At 34.1% G+C, this 22610-nt stretch overlaps 2 protein-coding genes across 2 annotated transcripts in view; one reads left to right on the top strand and one right to left on the bottom strand.

The window, feature by feature from the left end:
* MTBP (MDM2 binding protein) overlaps positions 1 to 10976 on the top strand; it is a 65431-nt gene extending 54455 nt beyond the window's left edge. Inside the window, exons 18-22 of the mRNA XM_069466038.1 lie at positions 3653 to 3919; positions 5473 to 5722; positions 6315 to 6428; positions 10006 to 10071; positions 10642 to 10976. Of these exons, the coding sequence (XP_069322139.1) occupies positions 3653 to 3919; positions 5473 to 5722; positions 6315 to 6428; positions 10006 to 10071; positions 10642 to 10680 (736 nt within the window). The 3' untranslated portion in view covers positions 10681 to 10976. The remainder of the gene's footprint in view (positions 1 to 3652; positions 3920 to 5472; positions 5723 to 6314; positions 6429 to 10005; positions 10072 to 10641) is intronic.
* An 8950-nt stretch (positions 10977 to 19926) lies between these two features.
* SNTB1 (syntrophin beta 1) overlaps positions 19927 to 22610 on the bottom strand; it is a 239189-nt gene continuing 236505 nt past the window's right edge. Inside the window, exon 7 of the mRNA XM_069465430.1 lies at positions 19927 to 22148. Coding sequence (XP_069321531.1) covers positions 22056 to 22148 — 93 coding nt within the window. The 3' untranslated portion in view covers positions 19927 to 22055. The remainder of the gene's footprint in view (positions 22149 to 22610) is intronic.

Raw genomic sequence — 22610 nt, 5'->3', positions numbered from 1 at the left:
CATATGTGTTTTTCTCCTTTTTGGTCTTACAAACTCACTGAAGCACTGATTTGAATAAAATAAGCTACAATAATTCCATTTTAACTACTGACTGAAGTGTCTATCATATAATCATATTTTAGATTATTTTTCCCAAAATATCTTAATTTAGTTTTGTTTATTCTAAGTCTTACATGTCCCTATTCTTTTTTTCTGTTGTTTTTAGTTTACTATAGAAACATTTTAATGTTAACATGTAAATTTATAGAATTCGTAAAAGATATGTTCTTCATGATCAATTATCAAAATATTAAATTAAGACCTATTTGAGCACTGTTTCCTGATGGGCCTAAATCTATACAGAGCCTTATTAACTTATATACAGACAATATTATGAGATTCTGATTCATTACAAAGGAGTAATTCTCTTTTCCTCTAGTCCTACCTGTTCCCCTGATTTTCTTGACTGTAAATTTATGCTCATGAAACTGAGGACATTGAGACCAGACTAACAAAGTTGTAGGAGGTGAGCAGCTTTACTCCAGAAGCATGTTTTTTTCAAGAGTATTTGGTCGTATAGTATGAGGGCCAATCTATGCTCAACATAGATTATGGAGTAGAATCAAAATTCAAATGATATTTTTAAGTAAATACAAAACTGCAAAGAAAGTTCTCTCTTTCTATGTTGCTGTGGGCCTTTAGGACCCCAGTGCTCTTCCTCTACTCTGACATAAAGGAATATTTGGAAAAAATATGGTAATTGCTCAGGTGCAAATCAACATTTCCTAAGGCAAAATGAAATATAACCACTGTTAGCTTGTTTGTTTATTTTTTCGTTTATCTATCCTGGAGTGTAAGATGCCGTTGATTGTAAAATGTACTGTTTTATTAAACAACAAATTAAATTATACTGTCATACTGTGACAATTATTTGGTCACGCCATCCTCTTGTTGCTTTGAAGTTTCTTTCATGTATTCCAAAATATTTGGCAGTTTCTCTTGCCTTCATTAGCATTGTTTGGTGTGTGATAGGCAGTATTTTGTCTATTTCTTATTCACAAAACAAAAATACCTTCATCATCTTACAGGTACTTTTCTTTTTTAGTACCCATAAAGGATTTGGTTATTGTTTTGTAAGAAAATATGGAATTACAGTCATTCATCCAACAATAAATATTTACTTCACTAATTTCAACTATATACCCTGCTACTCTGTTTCTTTTCATTTCTAATTTACAAAGTAAATTTTTGTTTCAATGGCAAATCATAATTTTCACTATAGTATAACCATTTTAAAGACATTTTAAATGGTAATTAAAGTCAACATGTACAGTGTATATAATTTAGTTGAAAGTATGACATTATGAACAGCAACAATCAAGGGATATTAAAACTCAAAGAAAAAATCTTAGAAAATCAGAGTAGAAAAAATATTCTTCTTAGAATCAAAATATGCATGTTTTCTCTCAAATATTTTCTGTATACTGGCTAATTAGGCATTACATAGCCTCTTGCATAGATACTTTCTTAAAATTCATGGTTCTTAATTTTACTCTAGATTCTATCAGTTGCCCTGGGTAAAAATAAGGATTACTCATCAGTAATCCTTAGGGTTGCTGCTGATTTTTAATGAAATATGTTTTGTTAAACAACAGACTAGAGAAAGAATATTACACAGGATACTAGAAACCTAAGTTCTACTCCCTCTTCTGTTACCAAGTGACATTCTGACTTAGGAACTCAGTTTTCTCACCTTTTAAATTTAACACTTAGATTAGCTAAGAGATTTTTTTCAGTTCTAAAGTGTATTCAGAAAAACCTAGGCAGGTTTTTTCTTTTAAATTATATATATTTAAGGTGTATAGCATAATGTTTTGAGATAATATATGCATAGTGAAATGATTACTGTGGTCAAGCAAATCAATATATCCATCATTTCACAAAGTTACTTACCTCTTTTTTTGTGTGTTATAAGAGCACTTAAGTTCACTCTCTTAGCAGATTTCCAGTATACAATGCAATATTATTAACTATAGTCCTAATACTATACATTAGATCTCTAGATTTATTCATGCTGCATAACTCTGCAACTCTGAACCCTTTAACCTACATCTTCTCATATCCCCCCACCCTCCATAACCACCATTCTACTCTGTTTTTGTGTATTCGACCTTTTTTTTAAGAATCACCTAAGCAGATTTTAAAAAATATCAATGACTTGATCTCCCCCCAGACCAATTAAATCAGGAAGTCTGGGCATGTAGTATTTCTTAAAAGCTCTTCAGATGATTCTAATGTCCAGCCATGTGTTGAACACTGAGTAAGATGATCCTTACACTTTACCTAAGAGATAGTATGCTAAAATGGTTGAAGTCAGGTTCTGAAGTCACCAACCTGGGTTGAAATTCTGGCTATGCTACATATTATCAGCATACTATAAGATTTGCTGTGCTAGGAAATAAATCTAATGATGATGATGATGATGATAGTATACATTTATTGACTGCTTTGCTTGCATGTTTCAGGCACTGATTCGTAGTGTTTTATTCAAGTAATTCTAACAATAGCCTTTTCAGATAAGTACTTTAAATCTCATTTTGCAGATGAGGCAACAGAATCATAGACAAATTTAAGTAATGTGGCCAAGTTCACACAGCAAGTAAGTAGAGGAGCTCACATTTAAATCCCTGGCGTCTGGCTCCATAGTCTGTACTCTTAGAAATCAAATATGTAAGTGTCTCGAGGAGAAGATAAACTTTTTAAAACCTCCCAGGCAATCAGATGTTTGGGAAATGATACACTCTTTGAGAGTTCACCTAAAGCTTGTGGATCCAAAAATCTCATTTTAGGAAGCATCTTAGAATTTGACAGGTAGAAAGGGCAGATAACAGAGAAAGGTTTTAATTTTTACAGTCCTGCCAACACAGATATAAAACCATTTGTATTTTCTTGATGCAGTTGTAGAAAGGGAAGAAAGTGAAGAGCTTTCCAAGGTCACACAGCTCATAGGTGATCTTCCTGATATACTTGTTTATTGTGCTTAACAACCTGGAATTTCTTTGAGCCCAAAAGCATTCACTGAACTAACATTTCACTGATTTCTTGGATCAGATTTAGCTAGAAACCAGATGCACAGACAGCTGAAGTGTTTGAAGGAAAATCTGTCAATCAATTAATAAGGTGGGAAGTGAGTTTCAAAGAAAAAATTCAAAATGTTCTAAGCTGTTTGGTGAACCAGCGTAGAATACCTTTATAGCCTTTTAATCTTTGTGTTGAGAATAAACTTGCCCTTTCTAACAGAAGTCAGCATTTCGTGTTGTGATATATCAGCCATGCTGAGAAAGCAGAGGTTGGTAGAGTTTTAAAAAGTATTAAAACAGCAACTGTATTATTTTGAAAATAAGCCAAAGGATTAACTTAATTTGTTGCCGAGAACCACAGTCAAAGACAAATCAAATTGTACTTCACATTTTTTAATCTTTTGCCATGTTATACAGCAAACTAGAAAAAAAAACTTGTGAGGGAGGTAGGCCATTTACTCAACCTTCGAACAATTATTTAGAAATTAATTAAGAACTTTTAAGGTAAATGTTTTACTATCTTCTAATCAAGAGGGAAAAAACCTGTTTCTATCATGGAGGCTTTGATTTTAATGCTCTTTTCCTCATTTTAGATATTGCTTGGATGACCGAAAAGCTTTGGAAAGAGATGGGGGATTCTCTGAGCTTCAATCTCGTCTTATTCGTTATGAAACTCAAACTACTTGCACCAGAGAAAGTTTTCCAGTACCTAGTGTGTTGAGCCCTCTTCCATCTCCTGCAGTTTTGTCAGAGACTGGAAGTGTCCCTGATGGAGAATCTTTACAAAGTGAACTTCAAACTGAAGTATCCAGATTGAAACGGAGATCTAAAGATCTGAATTGTCTTTATCCCAAAAAAAGGTGATGTATTAAGTGCACATAAATAGTATCTTGACAGAAAGCATTTTAGTCTCCAGACGAATTTTTTTATTTCATATTGGTCTTTTAGATTAATTCCTTCATGCCAGGAAGTTTATTTTTATTGTGAACAGTAGATGATTTTGCTTATAAGTTGTATTAATAAAAAGAAATAACTTGGTGGAAAAAAACACACTGTTTCTTGCTTTATATGCTAATATATATTAGCCAATGGGCTTTAAAGTTTTTAAGCCATGGAACACTAGAGATCTCACCCCATAGATTAGGCAGCTGAGCTGCTCTGTTGAAGAGGGTTTGGGGATGGGAGTTCTGTTAGTTCTTCCTTACCTCTCTCCTCATTGTTTCCTGCCTGCATTGGCCCCTTAAACAAGGGGTTCCATGATGCATCATTTTAAAACCTCTTGTTACATAAAAAATATGGCTTGCAAGCTTACATAATAATACATTATATGAAACATTTCTAGATACTTTTTTTTTTTTTTTTTGGCTAGCTAAACAAAATGTCCAAATACTTGATTAGAAATTAGAAGCTTATGTAATGAACACTAATTTCTATTGAATTTATATATCTTTAGAATGTTTGTCAAATTTAAGTTCTTGGCATCTAAAGTAAGTCTTAAATTTTTATTAAACCTTGCAGAAAGTATGAAGTATATAAAAGCAAAACTTTCAGATCTATTTTTGAATAATTAAAAATATTAGTATGCTGTTTCCCTGATATGGAAGAACTAGATTATTTTTATGAAGACTTCATATATTCATAGTGCTTTTTACACCTAATAAAGCTAAAAGCAACATTAACATTTGTGATACTATATTTTGTACTGTGTCTTATTTCTGACCTGTGACTAATAAAAAGATACGTGTTCCTGAAAGGAAAGTACACTGTGGCCTTTGGGTTAGCAGAATTGAAAGCCGTAAGACCCTATCTTGTAAAAGGAAAAATTTGGGTCATAATGGAGGCAAATGTAAACATTTTAGAAAGATTGAGTACCTCATGAATTTATATAAATAAAAATTTTTTTTAAAAGATTGAAACATAAGCCAATTTTATAGTTTTTTATTTGTATTTGTTTTAACACTATTACTTATTTTGCAAGGCAGTTGCATAGGTACAATATGGTGTAAGTTGTGGTTTCTTTGTTAAAATTATTTCAATAGAAATGTATAAATACTTAACAGATGAGTATTAAATCTATAAATAGCAGCACCTGGCATGCATAGCTGATTTATGTGAGAAGCTGTAAATTGGAGGGAGGGGGGGAAAGTATAGCAAAGTAGCTTGTTGCTTTCCCTGTTAGCTGAAATCCTAGTTTGTTATTCATTGCCTTCTATGTTTTAGCCATTCATTTAAAGAACTAAAGAACAACTTTATAACATTATGTTGATTGCTTATGTAAGGCAATAATAGCAAGAAATTGTTTGCTTTTCTTAAATTTATTCTTGGATGGATATATTTGTAACATTTAAGACAAAAAACGGACTTTGTTATTAATTCACTTAATCTGTGTTCCTAATTTTTTCCTCTACTATAGACTTGTGAAATCTGAAAGTTCAGATTCTCTTCTTTCTCAGACAAGTGGCAACAGTTATCATCATCATCATGTGATGACATCCAGAAAGCCACCGGCAGAGCGGTTGTCATCAGTGACATGTCCATTGGTTCCACTTCCTAGCTGTGAAACTCCAAAAGTCACTGCAAAGGCCAGTTCAGGTCACAAAAGTGTGCATGAATCAAAAACATCAAGGCAAATTAAGGAATCAAGATCACAGAAACACACGCGGGTAAAGATTTAGTTCCTATTTTTCTTAGTTCTACATGGGAAGAAATTTCTTCATTTGATTCCTTTAAAATGTATATTTAAAAATTTATAAATGAAGTGATATTTAGAATTTACTTTAAAATAATCCAGTGGAGGAAGGATGATAGGAAAGTGGATGGGGGTATAAATATACCAAAATTAGTCACAGATTGGCCATCTTTGAAGCTGTTGGATAGATATATCAAGATAGGGATTTGTTATAGAATATTTTCTCTACTTTTCTATGCTTGAAACTTTCCATAATAAAAAATACACACCTATATATACCTGCTGTGTGTAACTTCTACTTACACTCATTTATCAATTCAGAATTCATAATTTGAATTTCTTTCTAAAGATACTCCTATCATTGCCTGCTAACATACTAATCATGTGGCAGTGTGACCAAGTAAATGTTACAGGTATCTTTTCTTCTCAATCATTTTGTCTTAATGAGCTTATCTGTCTTTTAGTGCAGCTAAATGATTGTGTAATTTACAGGATTAAACTCTAAAGCTGTTTGTACCTTTTTCAAGAAATATGTTATGTTAGTCATATGTTGTGCTCTATTGAAGATATTGAAAGAAGTAGTTGCTGAAACCCTGAAGAAACACAATATTACTGAGGCTCATAAATGTTTCACTGCATGCAGCCAGCGTCTCTTTGAAATCTCTAAGTTCTACCTAAAGGTACAGTGTCTTCTCTACTAATGGCAGAATTTACTTCATGTTCTAATGTTCCTGTTTGACATTAAAAAAAGTTTAAATGAGTATTTTTTATACTGAGATCATGTAACTTGCTGCTAGATTTTTTTTTTAAATAATTGAGATAACAAAAATTGAAGCCAAAATATTCTGTTTGATTTCTTTGCTTTTAGTCCTCACAGAGTTATTTGTAGGCTATAGCAGTGGTGTACTATGTGTGGGCAGATTCCCTGTCTCGTGTTGATGAGGGAATATGGAGGTCTTTGAAATCCTTTCTTTCTAGCCCTCTGGTCTTCTTAACAGTGTCCCTCATATATATAGAAAGCTACATTTTAACTAGTATCTTCAGTATTTCCCCTATCCAGTCTTTGACTTAAGTTGATAATAAACTTCAAAACATGTTTAATTAGTAACTTCTTATACAGTCATCCCTCTATATCCATGGATTCCATATCTGTGGACAGACTTTTTTAATCTTGTCATTATTCCCTAAACAACGCAGCATAACAACTATTTACATAGCATTTACATTGTATTAGGTATTATAAGTAATTTGAAGTATACAGGAAAATGTGTATAGGTTTTATGTAAATATTGTGTGTTTTATAACATATATGGGACTTGAACATCCATGGATTTTGGTATCTGTGTAGGGTCCTAGAACCAATCCCCACAGATACTGAGGGATGACTGTGTAGTGAAAAGGCTACTGGACTGAATATCAAAACACCCAGTTTCTAATTTTGGATCTATTATCAGTTAGTTGTAAGACGTTAGACAGGTCAGCCACTCAGATAACAGTTTTCTGAAACATAGATGGTGTTAGATTATCTCCATCCTTAAGAGTTTCTGACTTCAATCAGTTCTATGTGGGCTTCTGGTTAAAATTACGGATTGACCACATGTGTTCAATTCCCTTCCTTTCTAAAATCTTTCAAGAAAAACAGTATTAACCTACGAAAAAACAAGGAAAAAAGCAAGAAAAAACTGTAGAAGTGTTTTTAGTACATTGTTGAATAAGAAAAAGCTCTTGGACGCATTGTGTAGCAGAGTAAAAAGAGTTACAATCTAATTGCATGCCTAGTGGAATAGCAGTAAGAATCATGTTAATTCAACCAACATAATCTCTGAGGTACTCAAGGTTTGATGATACCAGGTATCAAGGAAAGCAGGGAAAATGTGCCAGGTAGAAAACAGGGAAATTACATAAAGATCTACACAGCAAACTGGGGATCCTTCAACTTGCTCTACATGCCTTTGTCCCATAATGTTAACTATAAGGTCTATTTCACATAGTTTTCCCTTCTACCTCTGTGACAGTGCAGGAAATAATCTCTAGAGAAGAAATTGGAGGCCACGCTGAAAAAGCCAACTGGCCACATTGTCACCCTGCCTTGAAAAGAAACCAGTGACAAGTTCTGCACAGACAGAGCTTCCAATAAGATTTTTAGTGTTTCACTTTTAAATATGACTGGACAGTCAGGGATTAGCAGACTTTGAGGAAAGCTTCTAACAGAAGTGATGTCAAAACATAATGAAATAAAGGGAACTCTGAACGAAAAGGAAATTAAAGAAAACTTCATGAAAACTATAATTCTCTTAGAAAGAAGATAATTACACTTGTAAAACTAGAACAGGATGTTGTTTCCCTGTTAAAAATGCATAGAACATGAAATGTTGAAATTGATATGATGAACCCAATTCAGTAGAAAAGCTGAACAGTTGAGATGAAAAACTTTAACAGAAATTAGAGTAATGACAAAAACATTGAACACAGTATAAGAAAATTGGAGAATTATTCCAGAAGATCCAATACTCTAATAATAGGAGTTTCAAAAATAGAGAATAGAGGAAACAAAATTGTGAGAAATGTAACAGAGTTTTCCAGACCTGGACAAAAGCCTCCTGCTAAAAAGGGCACACAGTTTATCTATACCAATAAATGAAAATTCTACAACAAGCCACATGATTGTGGAATGTCATACCTCTTAGCATAGAGAGAACATTTTCTTCTAAAGCTTCCCAGGAGAGAATGTAGCTTACATATAAAGAATCAAGAATCAGAATGGCATTGGACTTCTCCAGAATAGCATTTATATGCTAGAAAACAATAGAAAAGTGTCTTCAAATTCCAAGGGAAAGTGACTTGCCTAGTATTCTATACCTGCTCTAGAACTCAATCAGATATGAAGATTTTAATGAAGATACATTGAAACATGGAAGATCTAAAAAAGAATTTGTCTTACCCTTTTGAGGAGTTTGCTAGAAGATGAAGTTCAGCAAAAGAAGGGGACTGAATCAAGAAATAAAACAAAAACTAATCTAGAGTGGGGAAGACGAATCTTAACAGGATCAGGCCTAGGCAGCACTAGACCATTGGAGGAGGCTATGGGAGAAAGATCTCCAGGTTAAAAAAATTCAGTATAAAAGGAAAACCCCAGAAACAAAAAAATGAACTGAGTTTATCCAGTATACTTCAGTGTCTGAAAAAACTTTGCTGTACATGTAATCAATGTATTGCTAACATTTAGGCAGAGGAAAAATCCAGAATTACATACACGGAAAACTAAGCGATTGAAAAAATTTAACAGGTAGTTTAATATAGGATAAATGTAATGTTGGATGAAAGAGAAATTATAACCATAATATTTAATTAGCTCAAGATTGAACAATATTTACCTAGATAAAATAATGCAAACCTTACTATTTACTAATCAAAAATTGTGATTCAACTTTTATTGAAAGGAAGAGAAGGGAGGTGGTGTGTACAAGAACTGAATCTATGACTGTTAATCACCGACATCTATAGTCACGTCTAAATTTGTTAAATCACCAAATAGCAATATAAACATATTGGTTAGAAACATGATGCTGAGGCAGGAGGGTTGCTTGAGCCCAGGAATTTAAGGCTGCGGTGAGCTATAGTGGTGCTACTGGACTCCAACCTAGATGACAGAGTGGCGAGACTCCCTGTTTCAAAAAAAAAAAAAAAAAAAAAGACAAAAAGAAGAAGAAACATAAAGGTATAAACAAGAGAAACAGCTAAAAGAATTGAAAGTGGCTGCCTCTAAGGAGCGTAACTTGGAGATACAGCCCTCTGTAATCTAATTTGATATAATCATTACATTTTAAAAAGAGATATCAGTTTCCTTTCCTATGTCATCCATCTTTGTGATGGAGTCAAACAGCCAAAATGAAAAAAAAAAACCATATTTTATCTGATAAATAAATGCAAATTATACATTCATTTCCTAAATAATGAATCATTAGTGGATACTCATGGTAGAGAATGGGGCTTAGGTTAGGTCAGCCGTATTGGGAATATAAGATAAGAGTGAGATGGACTTACGTGTATATGTATGTATTTTGGTTAGAATATTTTGATATTTCAGAATAGAGCTAAATTACAGTCTAGTACTTTGATTTTTTTTTTTTTTAGCATTTCCTTAATCACATTGATACTTCTAGAATGATTTAGGATAATCTCAAGTTTATTTAATAATAATGAGTTCTCTGTAATGTAATGTGCACATTGTAAAATGCTATATTTTTTTATGTTTAGGATCTTAAAACTTCAAGGGGTCTATTTGAAGAAATGAAGAAAACAGCAAACAACAATGCTGTGCAGGTAAGTAAATTATTCCCAAAAAACTACACTCAATTAAATTGGTATTTTATTTCAGGGGAGATCTGATGCCATTATTTATACAGGAATAATGAGTGAATGATCTTTTCTGCTCTGTCCCTATGAAAACTCTTTGAGATACTTAATAGACTTATTTAGGCAGAGTATTCAATAGTACTTAGTAGGTTGCTCTGTCAACAAAAGAATTTCTAAAGTGATGTTAAAAAAGAAAAGAAAAAATAAATCATGCAAAGGGCTGGAACAACTAATCTATTTTGATTAGCTGTTTTCAAAATTTGGTTTAGTTTCTCTGACCATCTGAAACATTTTCAGATAAATGTGAGAAAATGGAGCAAAATCTTCATTTAGTCCAATGAGGACAATATTGTACTCAGCACAGAAAGTCCAGCAGTGTTCTTCCATTAGAAAATAAAATGTGTTTTTAAGTATAAGATTTAGATGTGTTCCTTATTTAAAATTTTCTACCATATTTTGAAGTTTTTACAATATATTTTTCTATCACTCGTGTTTTCAATAGAAATGTACCATAATCACATTGTTTTCTCCTCCTAGGTGATCGAATGGGTATTAGAAAAGACAAGCAAGAAATGATACAGAATCATTCTCTTTAGGACAGTTATGAATTAGGTGGAGCTATTAATTTACTACTTCATTCCCTGGTTTGAAAATTAGAAACAAATTTCAAATTTTATTCAAAGAATAAATGTTATATTTCTAAAGAATTTCATAAATATGTATCCTGTATGTATGTAGTTTTGAGGATACTCAATGTATTTTTAATTTTGTACTTATTTTGTACAGTTTTACTATATTTTAATTTTTAAAGTTATTTTATATGTTTTTAAATTTTTACTCTTGGTTATTTAATTATTATAATAAATAGAAATATTTCTTCTTGGATTATATGTCTTTATTATTACGCGTACTAATTTAGGCTTTAAATCTCTTACTCTCAAGTAAAACATTGCCAATAGCTTTTCTCATGTGTTCTTACAGCATAGTTTATTGGCCTGCACCCAATTTAGAGAGTATTGGCAAAAAAATTTCAAACAAGCTCCAGCCCTGGAGCTACCATTGTTGGAGCTATTAATGTTTATTTGGATCAAAAATGAAGAAAGGGCAGGAACTGTGAAAATAAGACATAATGAAAATGATACTGAGTATAGCCTCCCATAAAAAAATTTCTTGTCCCATGGTAGAAAATCTGGAAAATACAGAAAATACAAAGAAGAGTGAAAAAAAAAATTACCAACATTTTAGCACTATCTACACATACTACCATTAATATTTTTAAAATATATATGTAACTATTTTTTAAGTACTTTCAAAATTGGGATCACATAGTATGTGTGGGTTTCTGTGTATTAATTTATAACCTTTCTATTTAACAATATGTCATGAATTTTATATTATGTCATTATTTTAATGACTGCATAATACAAATGAACCACAATTTGTTTAATTCCCCATTGTTGGACATAAAAGTTCAGTTTTTCCCTATAATAAATCAAAATTTAATGAGTCTTCCTTGTATGTCACTGATTATTTTCCTGGTATAGCTTTTCAGGAAGGGAATTTGTAGGTTTTAAACTTTTTGGTAAGTATTTCCACATTGCCTTCCTTAAAGACCAATTTGTACTGCTATCAACAGTCCCCATTTCCTTTTCTGATAACTAAAAATAGTAAGAGTGAATTTTTTTTAATATGTTGGCAACTCTTTGTTTATTACGAGCTTTGAGCATTTTTATTTTAAACACTCTGACTTTTTCTTACTGGTTTGTAAGTGTTCATATAAGAACACTTGAGGATATTTTCCTTTTGTCATTTTGTTTGTGATGTTCTGAAATTTTTAATTTTTATACAGTCAAAACTACCATCTTTATAGTTTCTTCCAGTTAAAGAAATTTGCTTACTGAGTATGCTTTGTTTGCTTATGTTGAATTTAAAGCTAATGCTTTCAAAAAGTTTCTAGGAGTTCTGTGAAGCTGCTGATGCCGAATGCTTTTTTTTGGCTGAATTTTTCACTGTCATAGGATATTGCAAGGAGTGAGCCAATACTTAATGATTCTAGTAAGTCAACAAAATTATCTTTTAAAATACTATACTAATAGGCTTTTTTATTATAAATTTATTTAATCAGACTAATAAGCATTTATAACATGAGAGGGGCCAGTTGGTTTTAAAGTATAACAGATTAAATCAGGCAATTTGAAAACATATGCCTGGGAACAAAATAATAGTCATAGGAAAGAAAAACTCTCATAGCCTCAGATTGCTGTTGTAAAAATGGGGGAAATAATACTGACTTCACAGAGATCATGTAAAATGATAATCATGGCTAATGTTTATTGAGTGCTAACTATGTGCCAGGCATTATGCTAAGCATGTTACATTATTATCTCATAGCAGTCATATTAGTTAGCTATTTCCCATTTTATAGTTATTAAATTGAAGCATAGCAAGATTAAGTGTTAAATCCAGGGTCACGTAGCTCAGAAGTTACAACGCCAGAACGAGAACTTAAATTTGTTGAACCAAACTGCCTATCCAATCATAGGATCTCTGCAAGAGTTGGTTTATCCACTTTTTGTTTTTATTTCTTTCTTTCAAGGATCCTGTTTTGTTACTATGCTTAATAATATTATATGTTAAAATGAGTTTGAAGATAACCTGTAAGCCTGCTACCATTTATAATATTTCTTTAAGTGAATATGTTCAGAGTTTCAAAATGCTGGATAAACTTTTGTAATGCTGTTTGAAATTTAACATATGTAAATTATATGTCAGTTAACCTGTTCAAAAGCAAAAGCATAAACAAAGTAAACTGACTTAATCACTTATTAAAAGGACATTAAATGGCCAAATAACTTTGTAACAAAAGAACAAAATTGGAAGACTTATTAGTTCATTTCAAGACTTACTATAAAGCTGCAGTAATCAAAACAATTTGATAATGGAATTAGAAAAAGCATATGGATAAATGGAACAGAATAAAACTCAGGGGTATTATACCCACACATCAAACTTTTCATTGAGGAAAGAAAAGTCTTTCAAAATATGGAGCTTGAATAAATGGATATTCATTCATACGGAAAAATAAATTAACTTCAACCATGGCCTCATACCATATGCAAATATTAACTTGATATGGATCATAGTCCTATATTTAAAATCCAAAGTTATAAAACTTGTAGAAGAAAACATAGAAAAATCTTCATTGCCCTTGTAATAAAACAAGGATTTCTTAGAAAGGACAAAAAAAGCACAAATCTTAAAGTAAACAACTAAAATAACTTGTACTTCAGAATTTAAGAGCTGCTCTTGGAAAGACACTATTAGGAAAATGAAAATTTAAGCCACTGGGAGAAATTATTTGCAATGAATTTTCCTGTTAACTAATGATGTTAAACATCTTTTCATGTGCCTTTTGGCCACTTATGTATCTTTTTTGTAGAAATCTCCACTCAGATCCTTTGACCATTTTTTAAATTGGGTTTATATCTTTTATTGTTGAGTTATAAGAGTTCTTTATGTATTTTGGATTCTAGTCCCAGATCAGATACATGATTTGCAAATATCTTCTCCCATTCTGTGCTCTTTTTACTTTATAGTTTTAGCTCTTATATTTAGGTCTATGACCCATTTTGAGATAATTTTTGTGTAGGTAAAGGAGTCCAACTTCATTTTTCTGCATATAAAGATCCAGTTGTCCCAACACCATTTATTGAAAAGAATATTCTTTCCCTATTGAATTTTCTTAGAACCAGAAAGCTCATAAAATCTTAAGAAATTGTATCAAAACGAAAAGAAGCCCCTGGACCACCAAATTTCAGTGGGCAGGAAGCAGGATAAGAAAACTATTGCAAACATGGGCTGCAATAAGTCCTCAAGTCATCTAGAGTTTCTTGGAAACTGCGACTTTAAGTGAAACCACATGTAGCACCACATACACATAAGGTCATCCCTTCTCAGCTGGATTTCAGAATGACCAGGACTTAGTGACTAGTCCCTTAATGAAAGGAAGTATTTGTTGTAGTATCCTGTTCCTGCCTCACTATTGTATATTGGGTATATGGATGGCCGTTAACTTTTTTTTTTAAGGACACAACATTGTGGATTTTAAAAAGCCACATGCTAAGAGTCTCATACCTACTAGATAAAGATCACAAAATATTGGACTAGCCTGTATTGATTATTTTGCATGTGAAAGGAACGAAAATACTTGTATCCAGAGGGTGGAATGTGATAGGTTAAATATGGCTACAATGTTTTGAGCTGTTCCCATCAAGAGATGAAGTCTGTTGCCCTAGTCCTTGCTTCTGAGCTGGCAATGTGACTTTTTTTGACCAGTAGAATGTGGCATAAATGATATGGTGTGAGGTGGAACCTAGGGCTTGAGGACCTTGGGACTTCTGTTTTGTTCTTGTAGAACTTTGCCCTGAACGTAAGGGAGCCATGTAAGGGAACTGGACTAGCCTACTAGAAGATGAGAGACCACGTGGAAGAGCTGAGATGCCCTATCTGACAGCTGGCACCAGCTGCCAGACATGTGAGCGAGGCATCTGGGACCTTCCAGCCAAGTGGAATGCTCCGGCCACATACAGCCACATGAATGAGACCAGGCAAAACCAGCAAGGAACTGCCCTGCCAGCCCACAGAATAATGAGAAATAATACATTGCTGTGTTCTAAGCCACTCGCTTGCGAGGTGACTTGTGCATACACATTAGATTCCATTCACATCCAAAAAGTGAGAGGCCAAGTGCAGGAAAGAAAGTTGCAAAAACTTTATTTATTAATGCCTTAGTTTGAAGACCATAGTAGAAGAAAAGAAGAAATAGCTTACATTCTGGACTAGATTTCCTTTTCTTGTGAGACCGAGAAAACTTGTAAAGAAAGAAGTTCCTTCCCCTCTTATGCAAGTGAGAATTAGGAAACAGAGAAGCTACAGTTAATTAATGAGGTATTATTGAAGGTCTTTCCTGGACATTGCCTTTGAGTTCTTGGGAGATAATAGGCTTTATTCATTCAAAGAATTATAATGGAAAATTGCTGAAAATATCACTGGCTTTGTTTCTTGAGAAGAACAGCGTTTTCTTTCAACATTCCCAGGCCCAAGCCAAGGCAGAGTCGCAGCCATCAGGCCAAGCGTGACAGCAGGAGGGGCCGCACCTCTGAGACTGGAGTCAGGCGTGCCTTTCCCTCACTGCGCTGCCAAAAGGCCCTGCACGGTCTGATTGTGCATCAGTTCCCTTTCCTGCCCCTTGTCCCCATAGGGCTTCCTTATTTTTCACCATCCCCCACCTCTCTCTGACTCTTCTTGCTGTGACACTCTCTGAACAATATTCCCTGTGTGGAGTCATACACTCTTCCAAGAAAAGGCCTTATTTATGTCCAAGAGAAAAATGAATACAGAGTAACAGGCCAAAATAGAGGTTCCTGCAGCTTTTCTGCTATCATTCAAATATGATTCCATACCCTCCTTGGACATGGTTTAGTCATTTTAATGAGGTATTAGACTTGCTTCCCCTAGTGAAATCAAATTTAGTGTAATTTAGAGGACCATCAGTGACATGATAATTGATTTCTGGTCACATATTCAAATAGTTCTATTATTCAAGATTTTATAGGCAGGTTAAAAAGATTATTCACCATATCAGAACATTACCCATAAAAAAGAACCTTTTTTAGAAAGAGAATTTTGAAATGCACATTTAAGAAGTTCATGTACTATAGAAGGGTATTAAGGTCATACCCATCATCCCTGGTCCCATTTCCCAGCAGTAACTGATAATAAGAGGCCTTTTAAAATTTGTTTAATGTATCCTTCCAGACATTTTTCTACACATACAGGCATATTATATGCGCCCATTGTTTCTCAACTAATCAGACCCAAACGTCCCTTCTATATAAGAAGTATTTTTAATGTCTCCTTTGCTGCCATGAGGTAAAATTAATACTGGTCTTAATGCTATGTTCTCTAGAAAACAAAACATGAGGCAAGGATTTGTGCTGATGCTTTATTGGGGAGGGCCAATGTCAGGGCACTGAGAACAATGAAAAAAAGGGGTGGGGAGAGGCAGGGAAGGTAGGAAAGCACAGCAAGGAGTACATGAGCGCTTCCGGAGGCCTAGAGAGACCCAGCCAGCCACTCAGCAGGTGTGTTCCCAAGCACACGGGACATCTATCTGATAGCAGGTGTGTGGAGAAACCATGCCTCAGACAAGTATGTAAGAAGGAGCAGGAATAGGATTATTTATCTGCTTGGTGCCTCCCTATTATAATATTAACTCCTGTCTGGCCCCACAAAGACTGAAGTTCCCTGCACTTCTGCGTTGCTCGTGTTATCACCTTTAGCAGCTGCTCAGGAAGACAGTTCCCATGACTTGCAGTGTGGCTTTTCATCCAAGTCTGGAACTGATGACAGAACCCAGAAATTTAAGTATGCATCTTCGTAGCCAGGCTGCCTAGGGCAAAAGCAAGGGAGGCCTTTCTAGGCAAGCAATTGGTCAGTTCTAAATGGCAGAAACACTTAGGTCAGGCGGAGCCAGCTGTGGTGGTGCCTCTGGTTGAGTAAGCAGCTGCAAGTTCAGGAGATGAGATGAAGGCATTGAAGGAATCTGAGGCGATATATAGGAGGTGTCCAATATAGTAATATAACTTGCATATACTCGGGACTTTCAATAATTGATATCTCCTAACTGTAAGGTAAAAAAAATTTTAAAAAGGAAAGTAATGATAAAATATACGCATTTCAATATGAAGATGCTGGAGTACAACTACTAAAGACAAAATGAAATAGTCAAATGTTTGACTTTTCCCCAGATTCACCATGAAGGAAGGGCCCCTCTTTGGGTTTTGTTTTGGTAACTCACATACAGACCTGCTGCTGTTGACTTGTTTTTATAAACTATTAAGAACTTTTCGTAATACCCTAAGCAAAACAAACACACAATCTTTGTTCCATATACATGGTAGTTGCAGTCTAGAAAATTCGGAATATATTGAATCAGTTAAAATGTTTTCATATATAAAATATAGTCAAGGTCTAGCTCAGATAATTATAAACAGGTTTTTCACCTATATGAATAAAAAATTGTGTGGGACATGGTTCCATTGGATGTAGGGCTGTTATCAGCAGGGTATCTACCAACTCTGGCTCTTGTTCAATATCTACCAACTCTGGCTCTTGTTCATTAAATACCAATAGTGGGCTCCTCCCCCAATCATGGTGACAACCAAATAGCACTATACGGATTTCCAAAATGCCCCCACAGGGTGCGGGGAGGGGGCAGTGCGATTTCTTGAGAACCTCTTTAACAAAAACAAGAAGAAAACCCAGGAGATATGCATCTTGCAGATCTTACACTTGGAGATTTTGTCCATATTCGCACTTACAGATCAACTGCTCTTTATAGTAGTTGCACAACATTCAAACATTTCTATGTGTTAGGATGTATTTAGCAATTGATGGTCTTATTGACTTTTTCAGCTTGTTACAAACTATGTTGCAAAGATGATCCTTATACATTAGCCTTTGTGCACTTGTGCAATTATATCTCTAGAATACATTCCCATAAGCCAAATGGTACATGTATTTTTAAATTTTTATGAATATTGACAAATAGCCATCCAAATTATTGTCAGATATGCACCTACTGATGGTTGTATAAATGCCATTTTCCCATCACCTCCCACCACTAGGTATTACAGAAGGTTTTAATCTTGGTCAATTGGTTCTTTAAAGGTGACAATGAAGAATTCTAAATGTCCTATTTAAAGCCATTTTCAGATCATTTTACATTATTAAGTAGCTCCCAGCCTTAACTTATCTTTTTATATAGGATATCCACATGGAACAGAAATTGGACGTTCAGTGTTTTCTAGGGTGGAACCAGAGTCATGACAGAAAGTTAGATAGAAGTTTTGGCTCTAAGAATGTAAAAACTTTTAAACAAATCTAGCCATCAGAAATGGAATGGCCTGCCTGGGGAGATCCCTCTGCATAGCTGGAGATTTTCAATTTCAGGCTGGAGGAACAACTTCAAGTGATGTTCTAGAAGAGATTCCTGAGTTTAGTGGAATATTATACAAAACCAATATTCTAAAGATGTAGTACCTGGGCCGTGGTGTGTGTGTGGGATGACTTTAGGTGGTCTAAACTTTAAAAAATTTTATTTCATTTTTATATGTATAAACCATGTTGCACTATTACTAGCAAATCATATATCCTAATATACTAAGGTAGTTCTGCTGAAATCATAAATAAAGCATAGCAAAAATGAGCTTGATGACCTTCAAAACCGAGATTCTATAGTTCTAAATCTAATCTCAGTAATACTAAAGTTTCAACTAGTAAAAAGAGTTCAAAACCCTACCTGTTACATTTTTTATGAGCAATGTAAACACAAACCAAATTCTAATACAACAGAGAATTCGAGTGTTTGGAACTTAGTGTACAGGTCATATCCCATGAAAACTTAGTTAAAAATGAGCGCCCTAAGGCCTAGGTGAAGACCTGTCCAGAAACTATATTCAATTTAATAATTTGAGAACAATGCTAATATTTTATCGAGTTTTTTAAAGTTTAAAGTTTGGTGCAATGGGAACAAACATGAATATTTTAAATGAATTCAGGGAAAAAAAGTGCACACACAAAAATGTTGCTGGTGGCATCCCATTTACCCAGCAACCCTTCCAAGCCCACCCTTGGTGGAAGAGAATAGCAAGACTTGTCTTCACACTCCTGTGGGCCTCTCATGAAGCCACCATCCAGTCCACCATATTATATATGTGGAATATAATATAAACTTCTGCACTGGAAATCACAGGTGAATATTTATTTAATTCATATGTAATTTTTACATGATATTCATGGTGCTATAAACATAGGCACATTTTTAAAAACCTCAAGGTACATCCAAAAATTATCCCCCTATCCCAGCCTATTCCAGTCCCCTCAAGATGGAATATCTTTCATTTGTAAAACGGGCCAGAAACCCTGCCCGTTAATTTTAGGAGAATCCTTGTAACCATTAAGACCACTCTTCTTGCTTTAACCAAGCAAGGTCAACAAGCTTTTGCACAAAGGGGCATGTGTTTTCAGGATTTTAATTCTACCAATTGATAGAATTAATTAAATGCCTCTGCCTGGGTAGTTTGTAATAGGTTTATAGTTTTGTTTCCCCTACTTAGTTTAAGTCAGAGAAAAATTGATATCTACATCCCTATTGGTCTTAAGAGATGGCCTCCTAATCCCTAAGAGATGGTTTAAAAAGTTGTCACCATACCAAAGGACTCAACCACATCTACTGACAAATAGGCAGCTTCCCATAAAGTACAGATTAAAACATTGTTCACTTGTCTTGGTTTTCACTTAGGGACAAACACTGTAGGTTTAGTAATTCATGGGTTTGAGCACAGAGCTCAATGGACAAAAACAAATGCCCCCAAATGACTCAGTTGATTCATTGACTATACCCAGGCATGATCTGGACTTGCAGGTTTGTGTCATACACCCTAACACACATCAAGACAAGATTCAAATCTACAGTATAAAGCCATTGTAACTTGTTGAATTCAAAATGAGAAAAAAAATGAGTATTTGAAATGGATTCATCAGACAGAGCCACTCTATTATGACATACTTTTAACTTGGAGGGAAAAAAAACGATTCATATACACAATTCTCTTAGTAAAATTTACTATTTCTTGCTAATAACACATTTTAATTTACTTCAGAAAATGCATTAATTTTATTCAAATATATTTTTCCTGAAATATAAATATTTAAATTAAATTTTTATAAATGTAGAGAATGTAGTTTCTATTGATCCCCCACACAAGTATTAATCAGTCCAAAACTTAAGTGATGAAGAAATATTTGTAATTATGATCATTTTGTCTATAAATATATAATAGGATTTTTGCAACTTATTTATGAGTAATTGACTCATACTTCATGTAGTACCGAGCACCTTAGATTACATATTGTTGAATTAAACTATTAGCATTAATATATGTATTTTAACATGTTATTTACAATACACAAGTATAATTCTTTTGTATAACAACATTCCAGTGATTTTTGAAAATATATAGTGAAAGAGTGCAATATAATTTACAAATGCATCAAAGCTTTCCTACAGTATTCAAGCTGGGACTTTACTCTTCAGTGTTTGATAATAGGAAACAAACAAACCAAAATCAATATCCTAAAGCTGTGTTTTCTAAGGCATTTGCTTAAAAAGCACTAGCTTTACAAGATGTTCCATTAGAAAGGAGTTCTGTAGGTAAGGGTAAGCCATTCCCCACGAATGGCTCACCAGGTTAAAGTCTTTGAGGAGGCTGGCAATCATAAAATCTGTCTAACATTTTTTAAACTCAGTATTAAACAAAGTTTGTTACCAAACCCCTATCCCCACCCTCCAAAACACCACGTCATCAATGTCTCATGGAACTAGTGTCATATGATTCATACTTTGGGGAAATGCTGATTTAAAATAAAACTTTGCAACTCAGTAAACACTATGTCCGAGTGAGCAAAGTCACGTTCCTTTAAAACAGTTTCACTTTTTAAAGCTCTTTGCATGGGTATTTGCTAAAAATAAGATTCTTAAAAAATACACAGGTCTAACACAGAAAGTCTGTCTATGTAAACTACAGAGGAAAAAAATAAGTGCTAGAAATGCTTACAGAAATTCTAGAGCTAATTTTCAAGTTTTGACAAAAGTGACTGCAAATAATAGGTGTTATTTTTAGTGAATTAGTTTTGAAAGATAAAAGTAGAAGCATTAAATCAGCAACGTGCTATATGTTGTCTGAAAATATTCTTGTAGAAAAATATCAGGTCATTAAATTATTTCCCTGGAATTTTGAGAGAGCTGCAGATATTATCAGCAGATTTGATTAAAATACTAGGCCTATATGTAAAACCCAGCATTATCCAGAATTAAACTAGGCTGTTCTATTACTTGTGTGAAAATGTGTGCATACAAACACAGGCAGAAACAAGGGTCAATAAACTGCTCAGTATTGCCACTTAAAACCATGAAATAGGGATAATTAGTTAACCCCCATCATGTAAGTTTTATATATGTGAATCAGATGACAATCTTTTCTAAAAATAATACCCATAATTTGCCCTCTATAAACAAAGCTATCAATCTTGGCTATAAGACAGCAGACCTTGACGTGAGTGTAGTCCCAGAAGCAATCATCTTTTGTGCATACAACTCCTTAGCAAAGCTTATCAATTTAAACACTCAACTTTGGCTCAGATTCCACTAGCTTACAGCTCAGACCAGTATCTGATGCTTTATTTAATTCTTGCTCAGCATATGCTAATGAGAATACTTGGGGGAATCATTCTACACCACTGAAAGATAATTCATTTAACAAAAAAGTAACAACCACTTCATACTTAAAGGAAAGGTTGGTTTCTATTTGAAGTATTTTTCTTTTCCTACCAGTGAAAGTCAACTCAACTGGAATCAGAAAATAAATCACAATGAAACAAGAGATCATTGTTACTGGGAGTAGGAGGCTGGGGGAAGAGGTGACAATGTCCATTTCTCATCTATTCAGCCCTTGCTTACCTGGGTGAACCAGTTCCCTGGAAACTGGTATGATTAAGATCTGCACATGCTGTTTTAATGGTCATGTCCTTGGTTGTCATTATTTAAAAGCTATGCTGTGTATTTCCAATCGCCTTCACCTCTTTAACCTTGTACTGTTCTAAAAATCCTTATTCTGATATTCCTCAGGGTGCTTTCTTAGGATACCCCCCTTGTAGTTAGTTGCTGAAACTGACAGAGAAGTCTGGGACAGTTACACATAACTCCTGAGATCTAAAGCTGACTGTCGCATGCTACATCTGGGGCGCTGCTCACTATAGATGGTGTCCGACGTCACATACTCTGGTGGCATCGCAGCCCTCCTTTTCTCAAAGGCAAGTCGCCCCTCTCTTCAGGCCACCAAGCCCAGTCTTGTAATCTTAGCTGACAGGAAGGAATGAATGATGAAAACAATTGGCTTGGGGCAGGAATGAAGGTCCAGTTGCTGAAATTAAAAAAAAAAAAAAGTGCATGAGAGATTTTAAATTTATGCTTGATGCATAACAGTGATTTACACATCAAATGAATCTATACACACTTCTTTTTTTTAAGTGTTAACTGGAGCAATTATGTTTGAAAATCATTGCCCCTCAGTGAGATAAAAGAATAACTCTTTTAATTTATTCCTTACATCTTATATGTCTTTTTCCAAAATAGGTTCTATGAAATGTAGATATGCCAACACCATAAACATTGATGTTGCCCTTCTTGACTGTCTACCTAAACCATTTATTTTTGGTGCCACAGGAGTGATATTTATTGATGTTGGGTTTGGTACAGCATGAAGCAGTACCAAATTTCATATCTGAAGGTTAGGTTTGAGTCCTGGTTCTGACACTTTTTAGATGTAAGATCTTGGACCAGTGACTTAAAATTCTTCTCAGTCCTACTGACTCACAGACTGGAG

This window comes from Eulemur rufifrons, chromosome 3, assembly GCF_041146395.1.
Source record: "Eulemur rufifrons isolate Redbay chromosome 3, OSU_ERuf_1, whole genome shotgun sequence".
NCBI lineage: Eukaryota > Metazoa > Chordata > Mammalia > Primates > Lemuridae > Eulemur > Eulemur rufifrons.
Note: the sequence above shows the minus strand (reverse complement) of the source record. Positions and strands in the feature narration are given on the sequence as shown.